The 21,458-nt window shown below is 39.7% G+C and overlaps 2 protein-coding genes and 1 long non-coding RNA gene across 3 annotated transcripts in view; 2 read left to right on the top strand and 1 right to left on the bottom strand.

The window, feature by feature from the left end:
- Positions 1 to 9,078: 9,078 nt before the first annotated feature.
- LOC132521230 (putative protein FAM172B) lies at positions 9,079 to 21,111 on the bottom strand. The gene is made up of 2 exons (XM_060150666.1): positions 20,812 to 21,111; positions 9,079 to 10,480 (listed from the first exon to the last, which is right to left on the bottom strand). The coding sequence occupies exons 1-2, from the start codon at positions 21,109 to 21,111 to the stop codon at positions 9,386 to 9,388; spliced, it is 1,395 nt and encodes a 464-aa protein (XP_060006649.1). The 3' UTR covers positions 9,079 to 9,385.
- Positions 20,693 to 21,458, top strand: part of SENP7 (SUMO specific peptidase 7) — a 154,235-nt gene continuing 153,469 nt past the window's right edge. Inside the window, exon 1 of the mRNA XM_060150665.1 lies at positions 20,693 to 20,769. The gene's annotated coding sequence lies outside the window, so the exon portion shown is untranslated. The remainder of the gene's footprint in view (positions 20,770 to 21,458) is intronic.
- On the top strand, positions 20,872 to 21,456 carry LOC132521231 (uncharacterized). Its single transcript, XR_009540773.1, has 3 exons — positions 20,872 to 20,924; positions 21,177 to 21,278; positions 21,407 to 21,456. It is a non-coding gene; the product is annotated as an uncharacterized LOC132521231 (long non-coding RNA).

Here is a 21,458-nt window from a genome sequence, read left to right on the forward strand (position 1 = left end):
AAGGTGACACTGACACTCATTTTGAGGAAAACAGGCTTGTAAGAAAAGCCCTATAAAAAAAGAAAAATGTAATGAAAAGTTAAAAACCTCTCAAGTAACTGTGCAAGTATAAATTTGAGATACCAAAATGCAATTTATTTCTGAAACATAAAGTGGAATCTTAGTCCAACTTATTTTTGCACCATTAATTTTTCTTAGACTCCTGTGGCCTAGAGCCTGTGATCATTCACTAGGCAAAAAGTTCAAAACTTATTTGGGTTCTTATTTTAGATATGAACTTCACTATTGTTTTAGGCAAAAGGATACCTTGAAGATCCTTTTCAGATTTGTATCTAGGGACCCAGAAGATCAATGTTACCGGATAACAAAGTTATGTACCACTATATGGCTGAGATTATGGTGCTGTATTCTTCTCCACTTTCTACTAAGCCCAGATACAGACCCAAACACAAGACCCTTAACAAGCAATACATGAAGACAAAGGGCAGAAAAGTTACAGAAAATGGCAACTAGTAAAAAGCACTTAGCAGCTGCTGTACCAATGCCCTTATGTTTTCAAAATAGAAATATAGAGAGATCTACTGATTAAAAAAAAAATAAAACCTCCCTTCTCCAATTTAGACTTTACAGCAAATAAAGTTATTGCCAAACAAAATATCCAAAATTAGGGCAAATATATATAAGCTCCACAATTTTATCCTAAAGGTCTGGATGTCCACAAAACAATGAAGATGCTTAAAGATGTGAAACTAGTGCTGGACTTGAAGCAAAAAAAGGAATTCAACTTTTCACCAAATGCAACTAAAATACTTGAAAAGTTCCTTCTTCCCTTGGCTTCATTTAATGACGCTGCATGCTCCTGGGTCTCTGACCTGTGCAATGATGCTCAGATCCATTCCCCCCACACCCCCAACACACACAAGGTGGATGTGCTTCTGAGTTCTGTCCTTAGCCCTTTTTTCAATCTAAACATTTTCCCTATGAACTCTGATCTACCTCCTTGACTTTGATCACCATGTATCAGATGACACCTCAAATGCAACAAACTGAAATCTGTCTCCCTTCCCTTCCCAATCTGCTTCTCCTTCTGCGTTATTTCAGGGAGGGACACTACTATCCATCCATTTGCTAAAGGCAGAAACTGGGAGTCATTTCATAACTGTCCCCTCTCACACCCTCCATTCCTAATTTGAGTTATATTTATTTAGTTTCTAAATACTTCTCTAATCCAGTCACTTCCCTTCAACCTCATTTTCTTATCTTTTTTTTTCTTTTGGAGGCGGGAGGCTGCGCTGCACAGCTTGCAGGATCTTAATTCCCCGACCAGTGATGGTACCCGGGCCCTCTGCAGTGAGAGCACGCAGTCCCAACCACTGGGCTGCCAGGGAATTCCCTCAACCTCATTTTCTTAATTGTATCTGCTAGCCTCTAGATTTGCTCTCCTTCATCTCTAAGCCATTTGGAGCTACTGCAGATCTGATCAATACACTCACATCATCCTCAATGTGTATTTTAAAACTCACTGCTGCCAGGTTAAAATCTAAACTTATATATATGGCTTATAAACTTTTTTCACAAAATCACCATTTGCTTACCTCTTCGGCTACATCTCTAGCTATCTGTCACTTCAAACTTTAGATCAAGTATTCCTATTAGATCTTTTAGCACCCTGTACTTCTGCACCATAGTGCTTGTAACACTGCATTGTAATTTCCTGGCTACTTATTAGCCCCACTATGTGGTAAACTCTATCAGGACAAGGACTGTATTTATAGTAACATCGAACCCAATGTTTGGCAGTATATAGTTCACATTTATCATTCAAGTATTTTTCGATTAAATACTCCGGGTCAATGCTTCTCACATTTAAAACGCGTTCAGACACCTTTTAAAGAAAATACAATTTCCTTCAGACTCCTCGAAATAGTTAACCGAGAGTTCTCAGTCCCAATACGAGAAACACTGATTTCGGAAAAAGTCTTTTGAGTTTTGTCTTTGTAAATGGTAAATATTTTTAGGATATCAAAGAAACAAAACCCCCAAATATTTAAAAGGGGAACAAGGATATCATTTTGGGAAACACTGCTCTCGTCCCAGGTACTGTACTTATAGTTTATTAAATCACTAGGCTTCCTCTTATCTGTGGGCCTTCTTCACGCACAAGCTCCGGTATGCGTATGTTAGGTCTCCCGCATCCTCCCACCTCACCACACACACTGGGAGACAAGAAACCCGCCCGTACCAGGAGTGCAAAGACAGTGGCTCCGGCCGGTGCAAACCACAAGGAACCCCAGAGGACGCAGGATTCTGCCGGGAAATGCTGCCCAGGGATCCGCGCTGCACCTGACCCACAAATTACCTATCACTCTACACAGTATCCGTCGTTGACCCGAGACCCGCAGCCGGAAATCTCTTCCCCTCCTTCCGGCGCTGCCATATGACGTCATGCCAAAGGGGCAAGCCTTCCGGCCTGGAAAGCAGCGCTGTCGTGCAACGCAGGGTGAAAAATATCCACTGACAGTAGCAATACAAAGACTATTGAGACCGCGTTGTGAGGTTTGGGGGCTGAAGCCAGGTGAGAGTCGGTAAGGGATGAGTGGAATATGAGAAAATTGAGTCATCAAGGTTAAACGTTTTTATGAATCTTGGCAGAGGCAATATTCGGTAGGCTCAGCCTCCGGTGTGGTGTCCAGGAAATTTTTGTTATTTTTACTGTGCCTGGGAGAGACTTGACCAGCTGATGGGATTGTTAGCAAGGGAATAAGGAAAGAAAGGTTGAGAAGGGTGAACTTTCTCAGAAGATTGAAAGAGATGGGATTCAGAGGACAGATGGAGGGAACTGGTCTTGGATAGGAGGAGGAAATACCACTTCCTTTGTAACAGGAAGAAGGGAAGAAACTTAGGTGGGGATGGAAACCAGTTTGTAGATATGGCACTTGTAATTTTAGAGTTCCCATTTCTGTGAAAGAGGTAGTCAGCTGAGAATCTCTGGAGAGCGAAGAATGGGAGAAGGTTTCAAATTGTTATGAAGAGTGAATGTGACACTCTCAGTGATGGAGAAGTTTTTCACGTATTGCAGTATAGGGAAGTCATTCTGGCTTATACGTGGTTCTACCTGAACTTTGTGTGAACTGAAACACAGCCTGACTTACGGCCTGTCAAACACTTATACAGCACATCTACTTTAACCATTAAGATGAAGAATGTCCTCTTCGAAGATAAGGATAAATAGCTCTCTTCCTGTGGCATCCATTAGCACTTTCTTGAAGGTAAGGTTCCCTTCCCAGACACCAGGATTATGCTGTCTCATTGAATACATACTATTCTGTCTCTTTTGAAACCTTGAAGGAGTGTACCCCTGTCATGTTTGATGTATGTTCTTTGTTTTATTTATTTATTTATTTATTTGCGGTACGCGGGCCTCTCACTGTTGTGGCCTCTCCCGTTGCGGAGCACAGGCTCCGGACGCGCAGGCTCAGCGGCCATGGCTCACAGGCCTAGACCGCTTCGCGGCACGTGGGATCTTCCCGGACCGGGGCACGAACCCGTGTCCCCTGCATTGGCAGGCGGACTCTCAACCACTGTGCCACCAGGGAAGCCCTGTTCTTTGTTTTAATAATAAGGTTTGAAACTGTGCTGAAAACCATGCTTCGATGGAGCAGATCCTTGGAGCTGCTGAGAGGCTGCCTCCCAGGCTATAGTCCTCAGTTTGGTTCTAATAAAACTCTTTTCTATTACTTATTATAGTTTGATTGTTGATTATTTGTGTCAACAGTAGAAGCAGAAAGTAGAATTGTGTTTACCAGGGACTAGGAGGGTGGTGGTGAAAACAAGGTTTGTTTAGTGGGTATAACAGTTCAGTTTTGCAAGGTGAAAAAGTTCTGGAAATCTGTTGCACAACAGCACGAATATACTTAACACTACTGAGCTTAAAAATTGTTAATATGGTAAACGTGTGTGTTTCTTAAAATCACAATTAAAAAAAGAAAGAACGAAGTGTGAGCTGACTAGGGAATGACAGTCATGTTGTTAGGCAGTGTTTATGGTCTAATTCAGTTTGGGCGTCATGATTTATAGTGATATCAGTCTATCTTATATGATCCCTTTTACCTCACATGAGATAGACTTAACGTTATTACCTCCCTGGCCACCCCTAATCTTCCTAACAGTGGTTCACAAAGTGGGATCCCCAGACCAGCAGCATCAGTATCACCTAGAAACTAGTTAAAAGGCAAATTTTGGGGCCCTACCTACCAATTCTCCTGAATCAGAAACTTTGGCAGTGATACCTAGCAGTCTTTAAGACCTCCAGGTTATCCTGATGTACTTTAAAGTTAGAGAACTGCTGCTTTTGAAGAAGCATTGAAAAGGAAGTAAGAGACTTTCTTGCTGTCTTTTTTAACAGAGACTTCCCACAGTGAATTCACAATATGTTCTTTTTTTCTTTGTTAAAATTTTAATATGTTTAGTCTGGTATTGGGAAGTGACACACAAATCTTGGTGTACTTCGCTTACAATGATCATAGCCTATTACCTCTATTTTCCACAAGAAGGGGAAAAGTTATCACATACTGATGTCAGAAAGTCTTAGGATTTTCCTGCAGTCCTCCCTTATCAGTCTTTTCTCTATCAGGACACATCTCTGGTCTGCAGCTTATAGCCAAAAATCTGGAGATATCCTTTTTTGACTTCAAGCTGCTAAAATAGAGCAACATCGGAAGTCAGAGTAAGGGAATAGTTTAGGGTGACCCTAGGAGAGAAAATTAAAATAAACTTTATTTTCAACACAAGTATTTGTGGCAAAAATTCTGATGTCTTGCAGAGAAAGAGGAAACCAGTTTCTAAATACACAGCTGTTTATCAAAACAAGAAAAACTTTAAAACAGGATAAAAATGCTCCCAGACCAAGATAATCTTATAAGCAACAATTGAGTTGAGCTGCTATACCATTAATTTCAGTTGGCATCATTTCTGATGTGGTAGCCTAAAATATGTCTCCAAATTCTTTGACACTCTCTCACGAGGTGGAGTCTAATTCCTCTTCCCTTGAACTTAGTGACTCATGTCCGACAAATAGGAAAAAAGTAGACCAGTATACAACTTCAGAGAGTAGGTCATAAAAGGCGGTGCAGTTTCTGGCTTGCTTATTCACCTGGATGATTCATCCTGTGGGAAGCTAGCTGCCATGTTGTGAGGACATTCAAGTGACAAAGACTCTCCTTGACCAGACTTTAGTTAGGCTCTTCTGAGCCCTCTCCTGGGATTAGTCCTTGACCTTGACCTTCTGTGAGATTGCATAGGTCAATTTTAGCAAGAATCCTGCTAAGTCATCCCCCAACCTTGATATCTTATCAAGTTTCTCACTCCTCACTCTTCATATCAAAGCCCTTGTCCTGCCTTTAGCAAGAATCTCTCTACCGTTGAGGTCTCTTAGTTTTCCATCCACTGATATCTCCACTCTGCTCCTAGCTATCTTTATTGTTTTGGAGTTGAGCCTGATCTCTGTTCCCTATTGCAATGTCCCTAACTGCAATAGTCTTGAGTAAAGTCTTCCTTACCATTTGAACAAGTGTCAGGTTAAGTTTTTAATAGAAGCAGCCTATGGAAGAAGTCCATATAGCGAGTTACTGAGGCCTCCTGCCAACAGCCAGCCCAGCTTTAGATCACTGCAGCTTCAGACAGTCTTTTTTTTTAAAAATAAATTTATTTATTTATGGCCACGTTGGGTCTTCGTTGCTGCGCGTGGGCTTTCTCTAGTTGCAGCGAGCCGGCACCACTCTTCGTTGCGGTGTGTGGGCTTCTCATTGCGGTGGGCTTCAGTAGTTGTGGCACGCAGGCTCAGTAGTTGTGGCGCATGGGCTTACTTGCTCTGTGGCACGTGGGATCTTCCTGGACCAGGGCTCAAACCCATGTCCCCTGCATTGGCAGGTGGATTCTTAACCATTGTGCCACCAGGAAAGCCCTTCAGACAGTCTTGAGTGTGCTCTTCTGAGGGATCCTGAACCAGAATCACCCAATTAAGCTGCTCCTGAATTCCTGACCAACAGAAGCTGTGAGATAATAAATGTTTGTTGTTTTAAGTCACCAAGTTTTGGGGGTAATCTAATATGTAGCAATAGATAACTAATACACGTGACTACCACATTAAATAGTAAATTGGGGGTTATGAGAAACATCAACGTTCAGTTAGTTAAATATAAGACAAAATAGTTTTTATGGCAACAATTTTTTTTTACTTTTTTGGTGCTTTTCACAGTAAGTGCATTAAATACATTCTAGATAGACTATCTGTGTTGGTAGAGACTTCTAAAGCTCAACTTATTTACACAATGGGAAATGCAGGCTGGGAGAGAGGAACTGGTTTATCCAATGCTAGGAGTCATTTATTTATTTATTTATTTTTTATTTTTGGCTGCACCTCATGGCTTTTGGGATCTTAGTTCCTTCACCAGGGATTGATCCCAGGCCTGAGGCAGTGAAAGCACCAAGTCCTAACCACTAGACTGCCAGGGGATTCCCCCTGGGAGTCATTTAAAATCTGCATATCCTGATTTACAATTCAGTGCTTTTTGTTTTTTTTTCATTATGCCACTCAAGACATGGTGCAGAAAGAGAAATTTGAGATATTATGTCTATACTGTTAAGGAATTGTCATAGTCTGTTCAGGCTGCTATAACAGAGTATCATAGACTGGGAGGCTTAGACAACAAATATTTATTTCTCACAGTTCTAGACACTGGGAAGTCCATGATCGAGGCACCAGAAGATTCAGTGTCTGGTGAAGGCCTGCTTCCTGCTTCATAGATGGCTGTGTTCTCACTGTGTCTCACATTGTAGAAGGGAGCTTTCTGGGGTTTCTTTCATAAAAGTACTAATCTCATTCGTGAGGGCTCTACCCTCATGACGTAATCACCTCCCAAACACCCCACCTCCTAATACCATCACATTGGGGATTAAGATTTCACCATGAATTTTGGCGGGGACACAAACATTCAGTCCATAACAGGAATTATAGTGTATACTAGGTTAAAAAAACACTAGGAGGGACTTCCCTGGCGGTCCAGTGGTTGAGAATCCACGCTTCCACTGCAGGGGGCATGGGTTGATCCCTGGTTGGGGAACTAAGATCCCGCATGCCGCACGGAGCAGACAAAAAACAAAAAACAAAACCCCCAAAACTAGGAATAAGAACACTAGGAAGACACTAGAAAGAGCTATGTACAGAAAAATTTGTATGTCCTATTAGATATGGCAGAGTCAGTTTTTCAAATGTAACATCTATAAGATGTTATAGAAAAGCCCAAACAAACTTCTTGGCCAACTCAATATTATACATAAATAGAGATGCAACAAGGATTTATTGTATAGCACAGGGAATTATATTCAATATCTTGTAATAAACTATAATGGAATATAATCCTCAAAAAAACGGAATCATTTTACTGTATACCTAATACTAACACAATGCTGTAAATCAACTACACTTCAATTGAAAGAAAGTATTAAGCATTTCTCAAACTACTGCCAAAATTATTTTGGTCTCCTGGCTTCCAAGCTTGTTCTCCTTCTAATCTATTCTCTAAACTGCAATCGGGATATTCTTATAAAATGTAAATCTGATAATATTCTCCTGTCTAAAACCATCCAATGGCTTCCATTGTCATTAGAATAAAGTAAAAAAAAATTCTTTTTAAAATTTATTTATTTTTGGCTGTGTTGGGTCTTCGTTGCTGCATGGGCTTTCTGTAGTTGTGGTGAGCAGTGGCCACTCTTCGTTGCAGTGTGTGGGCTTATTATTGCTGTGGCTTCTCCTGTTGTGGAGCATGGGCACACGGGCTTCAGTAGTTGTGGCATGCGGGCTCAGTAGTTGTGGCTTGTGGGCTCTAGAGTGCAGGCTCAGTAGTTGTGACACACGGGCTTAGTTGCTCCACGGCATGTGGGATCTTCCCAGACCAGGGCTTGAAGCCGTGTGCCCTGCATTGGCAGGCGGATTCTTAACCACTGCGCCACCAGGGAAGTCCTAAAGTAAAAATTCTTAACATGGACATTGCAGCCTTGAATAAGCTCCCTGTTTATTTCTCTAACTTAACTTTGCAGCTACTGACAAAACCTCTCTCCTTTACCAAATCAGAGTCTGGCTCCTCTGAGCCCTCCTCTTGACTAGGCTCTGACATTGGGCTCTGCCCTGGGTCTGCTTAGTCCAGTTTTAGTAGGAATTATGCTGAGTCAGTTAGTGAAAATCTCACCTTTGGTATCTGAACGTCCTCTATTATATCTGATAAAATTCCTCATCCTCCACTGTCAATATCTTACCACCCCTGGCCCGCCTTCAGTAAGAATCCTGTTGAGTCAGTCTAGCAAGAATATCTATTATCCCTAATGTTTTTACTTAGTAGTTTTCCATTCACTGACCCTCACCCTGCTACTTGGTTATAACCGCCCCGCCCCACCCTTGTCCTTGTGTTTGGAGTTGAGCCCAATCTCTCTCCCCTACTACAAAACCCCCATTGCAGCAATCCCTTTTGAATAAATCTTCCTTACTGTCTTTAATGCATGTCATGAATAATTTTTTCTTTATCACTACTCCCCATAATCTTTTAGTTCCAGCTGAACTGGACTTCTTCCTCCTGCCTTAGGACTTTTGCACATGTGATTCCTTTGCCTATGACTTAGTTTTTCCAGATAACTACTGTTGTTCTTCAAACTAGGCATCATTTTCTCAGGGAGTATTTCCTGAACCCCAAGGCTGTTAGCTCTCATGCTAGATGTTCTATGACACCCTTTATTTCTTAACACTCTTCACACTTGCAATTTGTTGTTCATTGTGAACTCCAAATAAGGTTAAAGGCAACGTTGGCCTTGTTTGCCAGCGTGCCCAACACTAGTATTGACTAGTACATAGTAGACACTCAAATATTAGCTGAAGGTATGAGTAAACACACACACGAGATCAACAAACATAAACAAAAAAACTCACAAACATACAAAGAATGGAGTTGCTTATGATGTTTAATTTTTATGTTCACTTATATTTTTAATACAGCATTAAGAATGCAGAAGTCAAACACTGACTTAGTCTTTAATTTCTATCAACTACAGTTTTGGTGTCATTCTATGAAACTGAGAAATCTTTTCAAAAGAAGATCCTCTAACTAGACTACTCTTAATTTGACTAATACTGTAAAATATTAATGATAGTACTGACTGACTTCCTGGTTCATCAATAGGCTACGGAAGAGAACATACTCACTTTTTGAAAGAGTTAACAAATCAAATTTCAAGCCAGAACATACTGCCTATGAGTTGGAAGTATTCTTTTTCTTCTAGCATCTACATTAGCAAAGTTTCAGTGGGACAAAACAATCTTAGATGGCAAAAAAGTAACTTAAGCACTTTGCTTTCTTTTTGTGGAGCTTCTAGTTACTATGGGCACTCGAGAGAAATTAATAGCTGCTTTGGCTTTCAAAGATTTTCTGAAGTATTTAAAAATTGACTGAAGGCTAGAGGAGGGGGCTAAGTTGTGTTCTTCTGTACCAGCAGAAACCGTGGGAAACTCCTTTTTCAAAACAGTAGCTGCAGGTTTATCCAAAGGCTTTGGACTTGTCACCCATTCACGGCAGTGGTGCTTTATCCATGCTAATAACTGGATGTCACTCCCCAGCTGGTGTCCTACGTGATGTTCAGAGTCAATAAGTGCAACAGCATATACTTTGCTCATTACTTCCCACTTTCTACGAACAAGCAAGTCCATAAAAACCAAGCCTCCATAACCATGTACAAGGAAGGCAACATCCTTGCCTTCAGCCTTTGAAATGAAGTAATCCCAAATATAAGCCATGTGTTCTTCAGGAGTGTTGCTGCATCTTTTTGGAATACATTGGAGAGACTGCTGGAGAGATAAAAAGCTCTCAGTCTGAACCATTTTTCTGGAAGGAGACTCAACATTTTGTGTTAAAAGGCCTTTCCACTCTTTTTCTGTCTGCAGGTCCACAAAATTGTCGTTGGGGTTTAGCACAATTACATCATAATGTGCCTGCAATGCCATTTGAATACATGGTATCTGACTTCCATGTTGGAGACCATGATGTATTACTGCCTGCTGACTCCACTGACCAGCTCTAAAGACCCCACGGTCCTGAAGAAGGACGAGAAGAGCAGAATGATGACTTGTTAATGCTCTCTCACTCATGAAAAAGAAGCTTCTTGGTTCCTTATCAGCCTCTGGTGGGATATATACTTTTTGTAATTTGCACACTTTTTCCAAAAGTTCATAAATGTATTGTTCAAGCAAATGGCCAAGGGCCTGGTAGCGCTTGCTATTCCTCTCCAGGACATTTTTATAATAGTTAAAGACAAAAGGCTTATGTGTCTCAGTGTGTCTCAATTCAGCTTTTTCATTGAAGTCATATTTAAGTTCCTCTAGTAAATCAGATTGTTCTATAAATTTTCGGAAGCTCAGTTCCTGAGTCACTGGTAACCACTGAAAGTGAAAAGCAATATTATGTCAGTACCAGAAAAAATAAAATAAAAATTTCATCTTGCTAAAGTCTTCCTGCGGGAAATCATACTGAATTAAGCACTTTAAGAAGACATTAACATTATGGTAAAGATTTTAACTCAAAATAATTGTGAACGAAGCAAAGTAGTGAGAAACTGAATACACTAAGGGACAATGGCCAGACGGTATATAAAAACAGAACTCTGACCCACAACCTGCAGCAACTTGCCCAGGAAGCCAATCCCTTATCTGTTGATCCAATAAACAGCCCAGGAAGCCAGTCTTGTAAGTCAGAATCTCAGGAAGTCAGACTGCTACCTCTAGTGACAAGCTGAGAAGCCAAACAATAACTTCTGTTACAGTGGGTCCAAAATGGCCAGGACTTGATTAATAACTTAGAGCTTCCCTAATTTTTATCCCTGCTTCCAACTTAGGACCCACCAGAGAAAGCCAAATATGCACCCCTAAACAGTCACATAGGATGCCTCCCTTCTAGTTATCTTGCATTCAGCTTCCTCATGCCAACAGTGTCCAGTCAGGACATACCAGCAGCCTTCCCTTTTTTTTCCACTACAAAGCTTTCCCACTCCTCTGCCTGCCTTTGAGTCACTGCCAAAATGCCAGTGATGGTGGCTAACTCCCTTGCTATAGTGAGCTCAGAATGAATAGGTTTTGCTTTTCTCATTTGGTTGGTCTTTATCTCCACAGTAAGCATTCAAACATTTTTGCTATTAAATAAATGGCAGGGGATGGCAGTAGAAGTGAAATGTGAACCAGGCAGTGTAGATGATGATCAATTTATCTACTAATAGAAGATATGGTTATTCTGATATTTGAAAATAAAAAAAGTGACTGAGAAGTGAACTTAGTTATTGTCAACATAGCCCAAAGGGAAAAGAAAAGACTTTGAAAGGTTAAGTCCTGGAAAAAAAAATCTCAAATAGACTCTATTCTGAGGCAAACAAACAAACAAACAAAAAACAACAAAAAAGTTAAGTGGCTTGTGCCAAACAACTGTTAAATAAATGTTGGGTACCAAGGCTATCTGACTCCAATTCATGTTCTTAACAAATTCATGAATACTCTCACTCCTTAATTTCTTAACACTCACACTGGCAACCACAACCTACTTCCAATAAATAGCACTCCATAAAATGATTTTCAGTGCCACTCAAGCTGCTATCAAGGCTTAAGGCAAAATCAACATGGTGCTTGCTTGCTTTGATTTCTTAACTCTTTTCTCACTTTCTGAATCTTATTCCCTGATTCCCAATTAATACTTCATGAAGGTGTTTGGTTGTTCGAAGCATCCAACCTATCTACACTGCTCTCTATTCTTTAAAAACTTTTTTCCTTACAGTATTGCTGATCTCAGGTGCTATTATGTAATTAATATATTTTCCTAGCGTGTAAATGACAGATAGGAGCCTCTGGAATTAGATTGATCTAGGTTTAAATCCTAGCTCCAAATTTTATGTTGAGTGACTTTCAGCAGGTTTCTTTACCTCTATGAGTTTCGTTTTTTTCTACTTTTGAGTCTTAGTTTATGTTATCTAAAATAGCAATCCTTATTACCCTCTATCCTGCTACTCTGCTTATTTTTTTTCATAGCCTACATTACCACCTGGTATATAATTGTTTGTATATTTGAAAATTATCTGTCTCCCCTCACTAGAATAAAAGCTCTATGAGAACAGGAACTTTGTTTAATTAACTGCTGTATCTGCAGTACTTGGAACAGTGTCTGACAAATATTATATAAATATTTTTTGAATGCATAAATGCAAAATAGGATAACATCATTTATTTCACAAAGCTGCTGTGAGAATTAAATTAACTAATATAGGTAAAAACCATTTTATGTACTGTCCCACACGTGGAAGTTTCTGTAAAGATAGGATGATCTTCCTTTTTGAGAAGTGTGAAATAAAAAAAACATATATCTCTTGTCCAGCCTTCCTTATTCACTCAACACTGTGATTTTTATCCACATTAATAAACATAGTCCTAGGTCATTCATTTTATCAGTTTATAGTATTCCATTGCTTGAATATGCCATGGTTTGTTTAACCATTTTCCTGTTGAAGAATATTTAGGTTGCTCCAGTTTTCCACTATTATAAACAAAGCTATAACAAACATAGCTATATTTTTGTGCACATATCAAGAGTTTCTTAAGGCAATATACCTAGAAGTGGAACTTCTAGGTCATATCAGCATCTTCCATTTTACCAGATATTGCCAAATTGCTCTCCAAAAAGGAGGGTCTATTTTATACTTTGGCATGGATGAGGAGGTTTGCCCAGAAAAGCAGTAATCTCTTAGATCTAAAAATACTTTGTTTATTCAGGTGCTGTGCTAGAAACTGCCTTTTTCTCTACTGAAATAAAGAGAAAGGTACTGAATATTTAAACCTCAATGAACTAAACCTAAACCAACTAAACTAAACTAAACCAACGAACTAAAGAACCTTGTTAGCTAACTTTTCTTTCAATCAGAGAGTAAAATAAAATGAGTATTTTCTAATAGCACATAGTATATGGCATTCAGTTACTCTTTTTCACCTTTAAGTGCTTGTGTACCTAGTTGTTTGAGAAACAATTCTCGGGGGAAAAGAATGGGAGTTTGCAAACTGGAAAACCCAAATGGCACACAGATATATAAAGGACAGGTATAGGTGGGGTGAACAGGAGCAAGGTGCAGAGTATCCTGTAGAATGAAAAGGTAGACAATTCTTTAGAATTTATTGTAGCATATTTTGCTTGGTTAATATACTCAAACTTGTAACTCTCATATCTAGCTGTCTACCTGATATATTTACTTGGATGTCAAATAGCCATTTCAAACTTAACATGTCCAAAGCACTCCCTTCAGTCTACTCTCCCTTTAGTCTTTCTCATCTTATAAATAATTCCATTCTTTCAGTTGCTTGTGCTGCAACCTTCTTTTCTCTCTTTCACACTCCACATCTGATCAATCAGCAAATCTGTAGGCTCCCTTATTTGAAATATATCTCTAATCTAACCACTTGTTACCTCTCCACCTCTACTGCCCTAGCCCTAGTACAAGTCACTATCAACACTAACCTTCATTATTAAGCCTCCTATCTAATCTCTTTGCACTCTTATCTCCTGGTAGTCTGTTTAACACATAGCAGCTAGAACAATCTTTTCAAAACATCTAAATTGGATATCACACCCCTGTTCAAAATGCTCCATTGTCTCCCCTCTTACTCAGAATAAAAGCCTAAGTTCTTACCATGGCCTACAAGGTCCCCCATGACCCTTAGCTCTCCAAGGTCATTTCCCTCCATTTCTCTCACTTGCTTACTCATCTAGTTACATCATCTGGCTCTTAGCGCTTTCTCAGGTGTCATTTCCCACCACTCTCTTGCTTACTTCACTCTAGCCCCACCTGGCCTCTTTGCCGCCAACTTGTAAAGCAAACTCCTATTTAAGGGCATCCCCCTTGCTATGCCCACAGATTGGGATACTCTTCCCCTAGATATCTATAGGGCTTCATTTCCTTCAAGTTTCTGCCCATCTGTTATCTGATCAGAGAAACTTTCTCTGAGCATTCTATCTGAAAGGGCAATCCCCTCTAATCCTTCCTTACTCCCTGTCTATCTATGATGCTTCATTTTTCCCTCCCTTCCTCCTTCTTCCTTTTCTTTTTTTTGGGGGGGGATTTTTTTTTTGTATTCAAACAGAAAGTCACAAAAATTATAATCATCCTCATCAGTTCACTCAGTTTTCTTTTCTTTTTGTTTTTGCACTTATTACCAACTGACATATACTTGCTTACTGTCTGTTCCCTCCCATTAGAATATAAGTTTGGGACTTCCCTGGTAAACCAGTGGTTAAGACTCTGTGCTTCCACTTCAGGGGGCATGGGTTCAATCCCTGGTCTGGGAACTAAGATCCCACAAGTTGTGCGGCACGGCTAAAAAAAAAAAAGTTCCATGACAGCAGAGACAAGGACTTTGTTTTGTTTTGTTCAGTAGTTCTTGGAATAGTGCCTGGTGAACAGTAGGCACTTAAACATTGTTGTTAGAATTTTACGATTTTTGCTAAGGGCATAAGAAAGTAAAGAGAAAAATCCTTTAGCTGTATACACAGGAGAAAGATGCACACAAAGCTTTTGAAAAATTATAGAGGCTCCTTCTATAATTCTAAAGTTAATAAATGTTGATTTATGAATTATTCTTAGAGACTATCCTATACATCTATATATATTTATTTTCTCTTTTGAAAATCAAGATGGTCCATTAAAATAAAGGAGAGAAACTGTTTTATATACTTAGTTTTCTAAAGAGTGGTTTGGAATAAGATAACTTAACTTTAAGAATAAGATTGCCGGACTTCCCTGGTGGCGCAGTGGTTAAGAATCCACCTGCCAATGCAGGGGACACAGATTCGAGCCCTGGTCTGGGAAGATCCCACATGCCGCGGAGCAACTAAGCCCATGCGCCACAACTACTCAGCCTGTGCTCAAGAGCCCGCAAGCCACAACTCCTGAAGCTCCGGCGCCTAGAGCCCGTGCTCTGCAACAAGAGAAGCTACAGCAATGAGAAGCCCATGAACCTACAACGAAGAGTAGCCCCCGCTCACTGCAACTAGAGAAAGCCCGCGTGCAGCAACAAAGACCCAACTCAGCCATAAATAAATAAATAGAATAAGATTGTCAGAGCTGCAAGGGATTTTATTGATATTCTTAGCTAATATGTTTATTTTATAGAGAAGTGAGGCTTTCAAAGGTAAACTGACATGCCCAAAATAACTCAGGCAGCTCTACAAACCTGAGAGAAGATTCATTTTTTACCAGTGATTTTAAAAATACACAGTATTGGGCTTCCCTGGTGGCACAGTGGTTGAGAGTTCGCCTGCCGATGCAGGGGACACGGGTTTATGCCCCGGTCCGGGAAGATCCCACATGCCGCAGAGCGGCTAGGCCCCGTGAGCCATGGCCACTGAGCCTGCGCGTCCGGAGCCTGTGCTCCGCAACGGGAGAGGCCACAACAGTGAGAGGCCTGCGTACCGCCAAAAAAAAAAAAAAAACAGTATTTTTTCATTCATTCACCAAAAATTTGGTGAGGGGATTTGTTAGTCACTTAGTTTTCTATATCGAATACTCTAGTCATTTTAAGAAGGGAAAAGAGTATATAATCATTAATGAGAATTTCAAGTTAGGTCCTTTTAGTAACCTGGATTAGGTGGTGACACTGCTGTTATAGCCATGCCTAGAGCAAAACATAGTTATTTTAAATTATTTAACTAATTGTGGTAAAATACATTAAAAATTTATAGTTTTAACCATTTTTACATGGGCAGTTCAGTGGCACTGAGTAACACCACATTGTGTGCAACCATTAATACCATCCATCCATCGAACATTTTTCATCTTGAAAAACTGTAACTCTGTACCCAGTAAGCTATAATTTTTCATTTCCCCTTAGCAGCAGCCCCTGGCAAATCTTTCTACTTTGACAAGAAGAGGGTGGGTGGGGCAACAGAATCACAGATGCAAGTAATTTTAATTAGCTTACTTTGGTTTTAACAAACTCCTTCTCTAGGATCATAAAGTGGTTATATTTAACAATATTTTACATTCTTTACAAGTGATCAGTAAACTTTTATGAAAATATAATTTTACAACCTGGGAAGTTAGGGTCTAACCCCACGTTACACAGTAATATACCCTATTACAGTAATTACAGTCCTTTGGTGTATTTAAGAAAGAGGTCCTGTTGTGTATCCTATGACATTAAGAAGCACAAATGAGTGATACTTCACTAAGAAAATGAAAAAATATCTAAAGATACTTTTTTTCAATGAACATGTTTTTATTTACTTATATATTTAGAAAACCAAACTAAACCAAAACAAAAAAACCCCTGGAAAACATCATTTAAGAATTACTGTTTTGGTAAAAAGCAGCACTATTTTTATTTTCCCAACACATAAATGCAATTATGAGGGCTTTTTTCAGAAAAATAATTATGCCTGTATACAATTCCATTTAGTAAATTATAGAAAATAATAGAGCTTATGAAATTTTATATGTAAAAGATTCAAAGAAGAGCAAACTAAATCTCTTCCCCCTGCCTACCTCTCCCCAGGAAAGACTAAAGAAGATTAATTTAAGCCACCTGAGGCAAAGACAGAAAATAGGATATTAGTGATGGAAAGAAAAAAATCAGATGTTAGAAATCTTGGGTTGCCCAAATTTGAGTGTGTAACAGAATCTCCTAGGAAAGTTTCTTAGAAAACTAATTTAGTGAACTATTATAAAGATACCCTTGTAACTACCCCAGGTTAACTTTGCGAGCCCCCCCTAAAGTGCCTTCAAGTGCCCTCTTCCTCCCCTCCAAGAGCCAGCACTCCAGACTTTTACAGAAATCAATGCTTTCTATTTATTTATGGTTTTATCTCCTATGTACACAGCCCTAAGACCTATAGTTTAGTAGTTGAGTTTTGTTCTTTTTTTTTTTTTTAAACTTGATATGCCTTCCTGGGAAACTGAAATTCTGACAGCTAGATTTTGGATTTACTGACTTTGCCCAATCCTAGATCTTATGCTTCTTGATTGGGATTATTTAGAGGTAAGGGGGTACCAAAAGATAAAGGATAAAGAAGACAGGACTACCTAAAGCTTCAATTTTACTAAATAGTAACATAAAATGAAATTTTTCTATTAAAATCAACAAAATGTATTAAGGCATAGAAATGCTAAATAAATATCACATTTTAAGACAGAACACTCTAAAGTTAGTGTTGGTGGGGAGGGATAAATTAGGAGTTTGGGATTAACATATATACTACTATATATAAAGCATAACCAACAAGGACCTACTGTATAGCCCAGGGAATTATACTCAATATGTTGTAATAAACTATAAGGGAAAAGAATCTGAAAAAAAAATAGGTGTATACTGTGTTTTCAATCTTCAGCTGGGTCTGGGACACCAGACCCTGTCCCAGATGCTGGGGACACACATAGTACCTGCCTTCCAGGAGCTCCCTCACTCCTGTGAGGTCCAGAGAGTCAACCCCACTAATTTCAGTCCTTAGCTCAACACTGTTGCCCCTGTACCTTACTCATTAAGAGCAAAATAAATTTGAATGCATGAGTTAAAAAAAAAAAGATGTATATGTATGTATAACTGAATCACTCTGCTGTACACCTGAAACTAACACAACATTGTAAATCAACTATACCACAATTAAAAAAAAATGAAGAGCAAATCAAAGACTATGCAGCCAAAAAAATCAGAAAAAAACGTATTAGAGAGGTATGCCATGAAGTTAATTAATACAAATATAATTTTTTCTGTAAAAAATATATTAATCTAACATAAAAACCGAAAAAGAAGATAGTGATGTATGTACAGGATACCTGGGGCTGAGCCCCAGAGCCAAATGACAGTTTAAAAAACTTAGGTTATTAAAGGTTTGTCCTATAGCCTCCTGGACAAGAGATTACCCATCTCTTGCTTAAATACCTCAAGTTACTGCAGGTTTTCATAACTTCTAGGAATAGGCTATTACACTGTAGGGCAGTTAAAATTGCTCATTGTCTTAAAAAGGAAGATATCCTTGAAACAAAAAAACCTATAGTCATTTTTCATGAATCATGTGTTAATTCCTTTATATCTAGAAGAAAAATCCTTCACATAAGAATTCTCAATATTTTAAGGATAAGATTCAACTACTAACAAAAATGAGGCTAATAGCAACATGACACAGTGCTCCAAATATCTTTGCAAAATCTAGGCTTTCCAGGAGCCCATGGTAAGGAATTCCAGATTTTAATTTCTAAAACAGTTTAGGAAGTCAGGATGTACCCAGTGCCCAACCAAACCTGTTTATACTCAGATTGTACTTAAAGTTAATTCACCTGTGAAGAGAAGGGTCTTTTTAGATTTCCTTAAGCTCTCCTCAAAGAAATTGTTAATTAAGGGGTAAAATAAAGGGTTGATCAATTTCACACTTTCACTATGTCTTGAAACTATTAAAAAAACACACCCACTGCTTTTAATAGTGTAGTCAAAACAAAAATATAATGAATACCTAACTTAAACACTTTATATGCACTTTTAACACTCAATAAAGAACCATACTCATTAAGATCAAACCAGTCCATCCTCTCCTCCTATAAAATACTGGGCTGATGAATTTCTAATCTCAAATAATCTTAATTTAAAAGGCTCTATACAGTGTGAGCTAAACATACATAAAAGAAATGACCTTATTTACAAACATACTAAGAGAAGAGAATCATTCACTTTTTTTGGTCTTTCTTCCTTATTTTAAAATAAGGAAGCTTTCTCCTGAACATCATAAAACACTATAAAAGAAAAGACTGTGTAATTAGTCTTTCATAAAAGGAAAAGTAAGGTTGTTAAATGACTCCCTCAAAAGTAAAAAACTGAACTTTTTAGTCCTATAGTTGTTTGCAATACAGTCAACTATGTAGTAGAGATTGTTAAAACTAAACAATAAAAATACTGGTTTAAAAAGCAAATTTGAAAATAAAAAGCAAATTTAAAATTCTTGAGCTTAAAGGCTATTTATCTTCACATATGTTATTCAAAACCAGCTCCAATTCAAAGAAACAAACTGACCCACTAAGTCTTTATTAGCAGAAATGCTGTATTTGGTTCAATGACAAGTTTAAATGACATATTTGCAAGCTGAATGATATTATTTCTTATAATTTCATTTCTCACATGTTCACTTCTTACTGCTAAACTTTAAAACTTCTTTTAAGGAAGCTGTAAGTTTGGACTGAAATGGATTAGGCCTACTTACAATTTCCTTTTTTATGTTTCCACCTCTTAGCTCTATTTCCATCTTTTGCAGTTAGTTTCCTATAATATTGGCTGATGAATTGAGCCAGTATGATTCTTGAGTTAAATCATTCAATTAAAAGAGTTGATTTATGAGGAAACTTAAAATTCAGATATTTTTCAGTAGGCAGTGTTTTTATTTGTTAAACATAAACTAGGGCCTCTAAATGAAATCCTTGTAGTGAATTTCATTCTCATCAAGCCCTGAAGTATTTCTGCTTTTCAGCCATTCCTGCCATGTAAGACACTCCCCCCGGCCCAATAGGATCATCACCTGGAGGCTTACTTTTAGCTCCGCACAGGCCACGCTGTAAGTAAGAAGCAAGGCTCAAGAAGCACAAACCTGGTCTCTGGTAATGAGCTGGACGAGTCCCTTTACTGGCCTTGGTAAAATGGGGGAGGGGGAGCGGATGTTAAACTGTTGGAACATTCCAGTATCATTTTGCCTCTGGAGCGCTCTGCTGAATTTTGTGAAACTTATTGTGATTAAAGCTTACACAGTAGAAAAAAAAGTTATTCAAATATGTACATTATGGCTAATAAAGTAGGACAATTTTCTAAACTGATGGGTCCTATGAAAGGACAAAAAAAATCAGTTTGCAAGTACTAGTCGTTGAGTTCGAGGTCAGGGTTATTCCTTTAAGTACTGTAATAAAAATTAGTGGCACAAATTCGTTTACACCCACCCACTTTCTAGCATCTCAGCATTTTATGTTTTAAAAAATTGAGGTGCAGCTTATCTTTTTCCCTGGCCTTTAAAAATGGTGAGTTTGAAGAGATCCTTTCTATTACTCTGACATTCTCTCCTCAGCTGACCTTATTGATTTCCACTCCAACTGCTAAACCAGCAGCTAGGCTATTGATTTTTGTCGTCTTAAAATCTTTTTTTCTGAGTCTGAGGAAGCGCCTTGAGGACAAATATATGGGAGAGTCCATGAGGAAAGTAGTAGCATAAAAGGACTAACGTTTTGTTCTCATATTTCCGGGGTCCCCTCGCGGGATTCAGTGAAGTGGAGGAATTCCTAAAGTTTCCCCGGTTTAGTTTTTAGTCAACTTAATCTTCAAAGTCAACAAAGCCTTGACGATCTCGGGCTAAAACCTAGCACCCAGTCTCAGTTTCTAACAGGGGCAGAGACAATGAAAACAGCGTCACTTAATAAGCACTTGCGACGGTAGCCCGCAGAGAAAACTACTCCCAGGAAGTGATTTCCGGGTGGAGGTGGGAGGGGTGGGTAATTTCCGGTCTGAGGGCCGGCGACGGCTCTTGCGCAAGCGCAGTTCACATTTTCCTGGCTTTTTTTTCCCCCCTCCCCTCCCCCTCCCTTCCCCAGCCTGAGGGGTCTTGAGGTGACAGCGACTGCGATTCCAGCAGGAGGAGGAGAAGATGGACAAGGGGAAGGCCGGGCGACGGCGATCTTCATCCGGTGAGAAAGGGTCGGAGGAGGGCTGAGCATATTGTTTCCTACCTCGGGCAAAGCGGGGGAACAGGCGACGACGGGTGCTGCGGCCCGGAGCTGCGAGGGCTCGGGCTCGGGCTCGGGCTCGGGCTCGGGCTCGGGCGCGGCGGGGAGGGGAGGAGGTGAGGGGAGTGGGGAGTGGAATGGAGTGGGGTGGAGGGGCGCGCACAATGGAGGGTTCCCGGGTCTCGCGGGCCCCTGCGAGTCGAAGACCCACTCCGAGCTGTCATCAAAGCCTCGGCCGCTCTTCACCCCGTCACCCCTTTTCATTTTTGTCCTTCTCCCGCGAGCACCCTCCTTGGGTCTCATCGGCCTGCGGCTCTTCCCGGTTGGCTTGCCGCTCTCCTGCCACGCCTTCCTCGTAATTCCACCAGTGTTCCAGTTTCATTTCCAGCTTCTCAGCGCCTTGGTCCTACTTTCCTCTCTTCCTTTGATTCTCGACTTTGGCTCTTTCTCCCCCCTGTACCTCCTGGCAGGTAAAAGCAGCAAAGAAGGAAAGGTTGGGCATGTTCATTGACACTTCATTCCTCGTCTAAGTGCTGCAAGCAACGTGTCTTGCTTGGTCTTCTGAGCCGGCCCGCTTAATAACGTTTTTATTTTCTAGACACCCCCTTCTTCCAAAAGCGATTCAAAAGTCGAACAAAGGATTTGAAGCC

This window comes from Lagenorhynchus albirostris, chromosome 5, assembly GCF_949774975.1.
Source record: "Lagenorhynchus albirostris chromosome 5, mLagAlb1.1, whole genome shotgun sequence".
NCBI lineage: Eukaryota > Metazoa > Chordata > Mammalia > Artiodactyla > Delphinidae > Lagenorhynchus > Lagenorhynchus albirostris.

Excerpts from the sequence above, each read along its gene's own strand:
- LOC132521230 (XM_060150666.1), bottom strand. The coding sequence starts at position 21,111 with ATGAGACCCAAGGAGGGTGCTCGCGGGAGAAGGACAAAAATGAAAAGG. Across the intron at positions 10,481-20,811 it reads GTTCCCCCGCTTTGCCCGAG|TGGTTACCAGTGACTCAGGA; the intron begins GTAGGAAACAAT and ends TTTCACTTTCAG.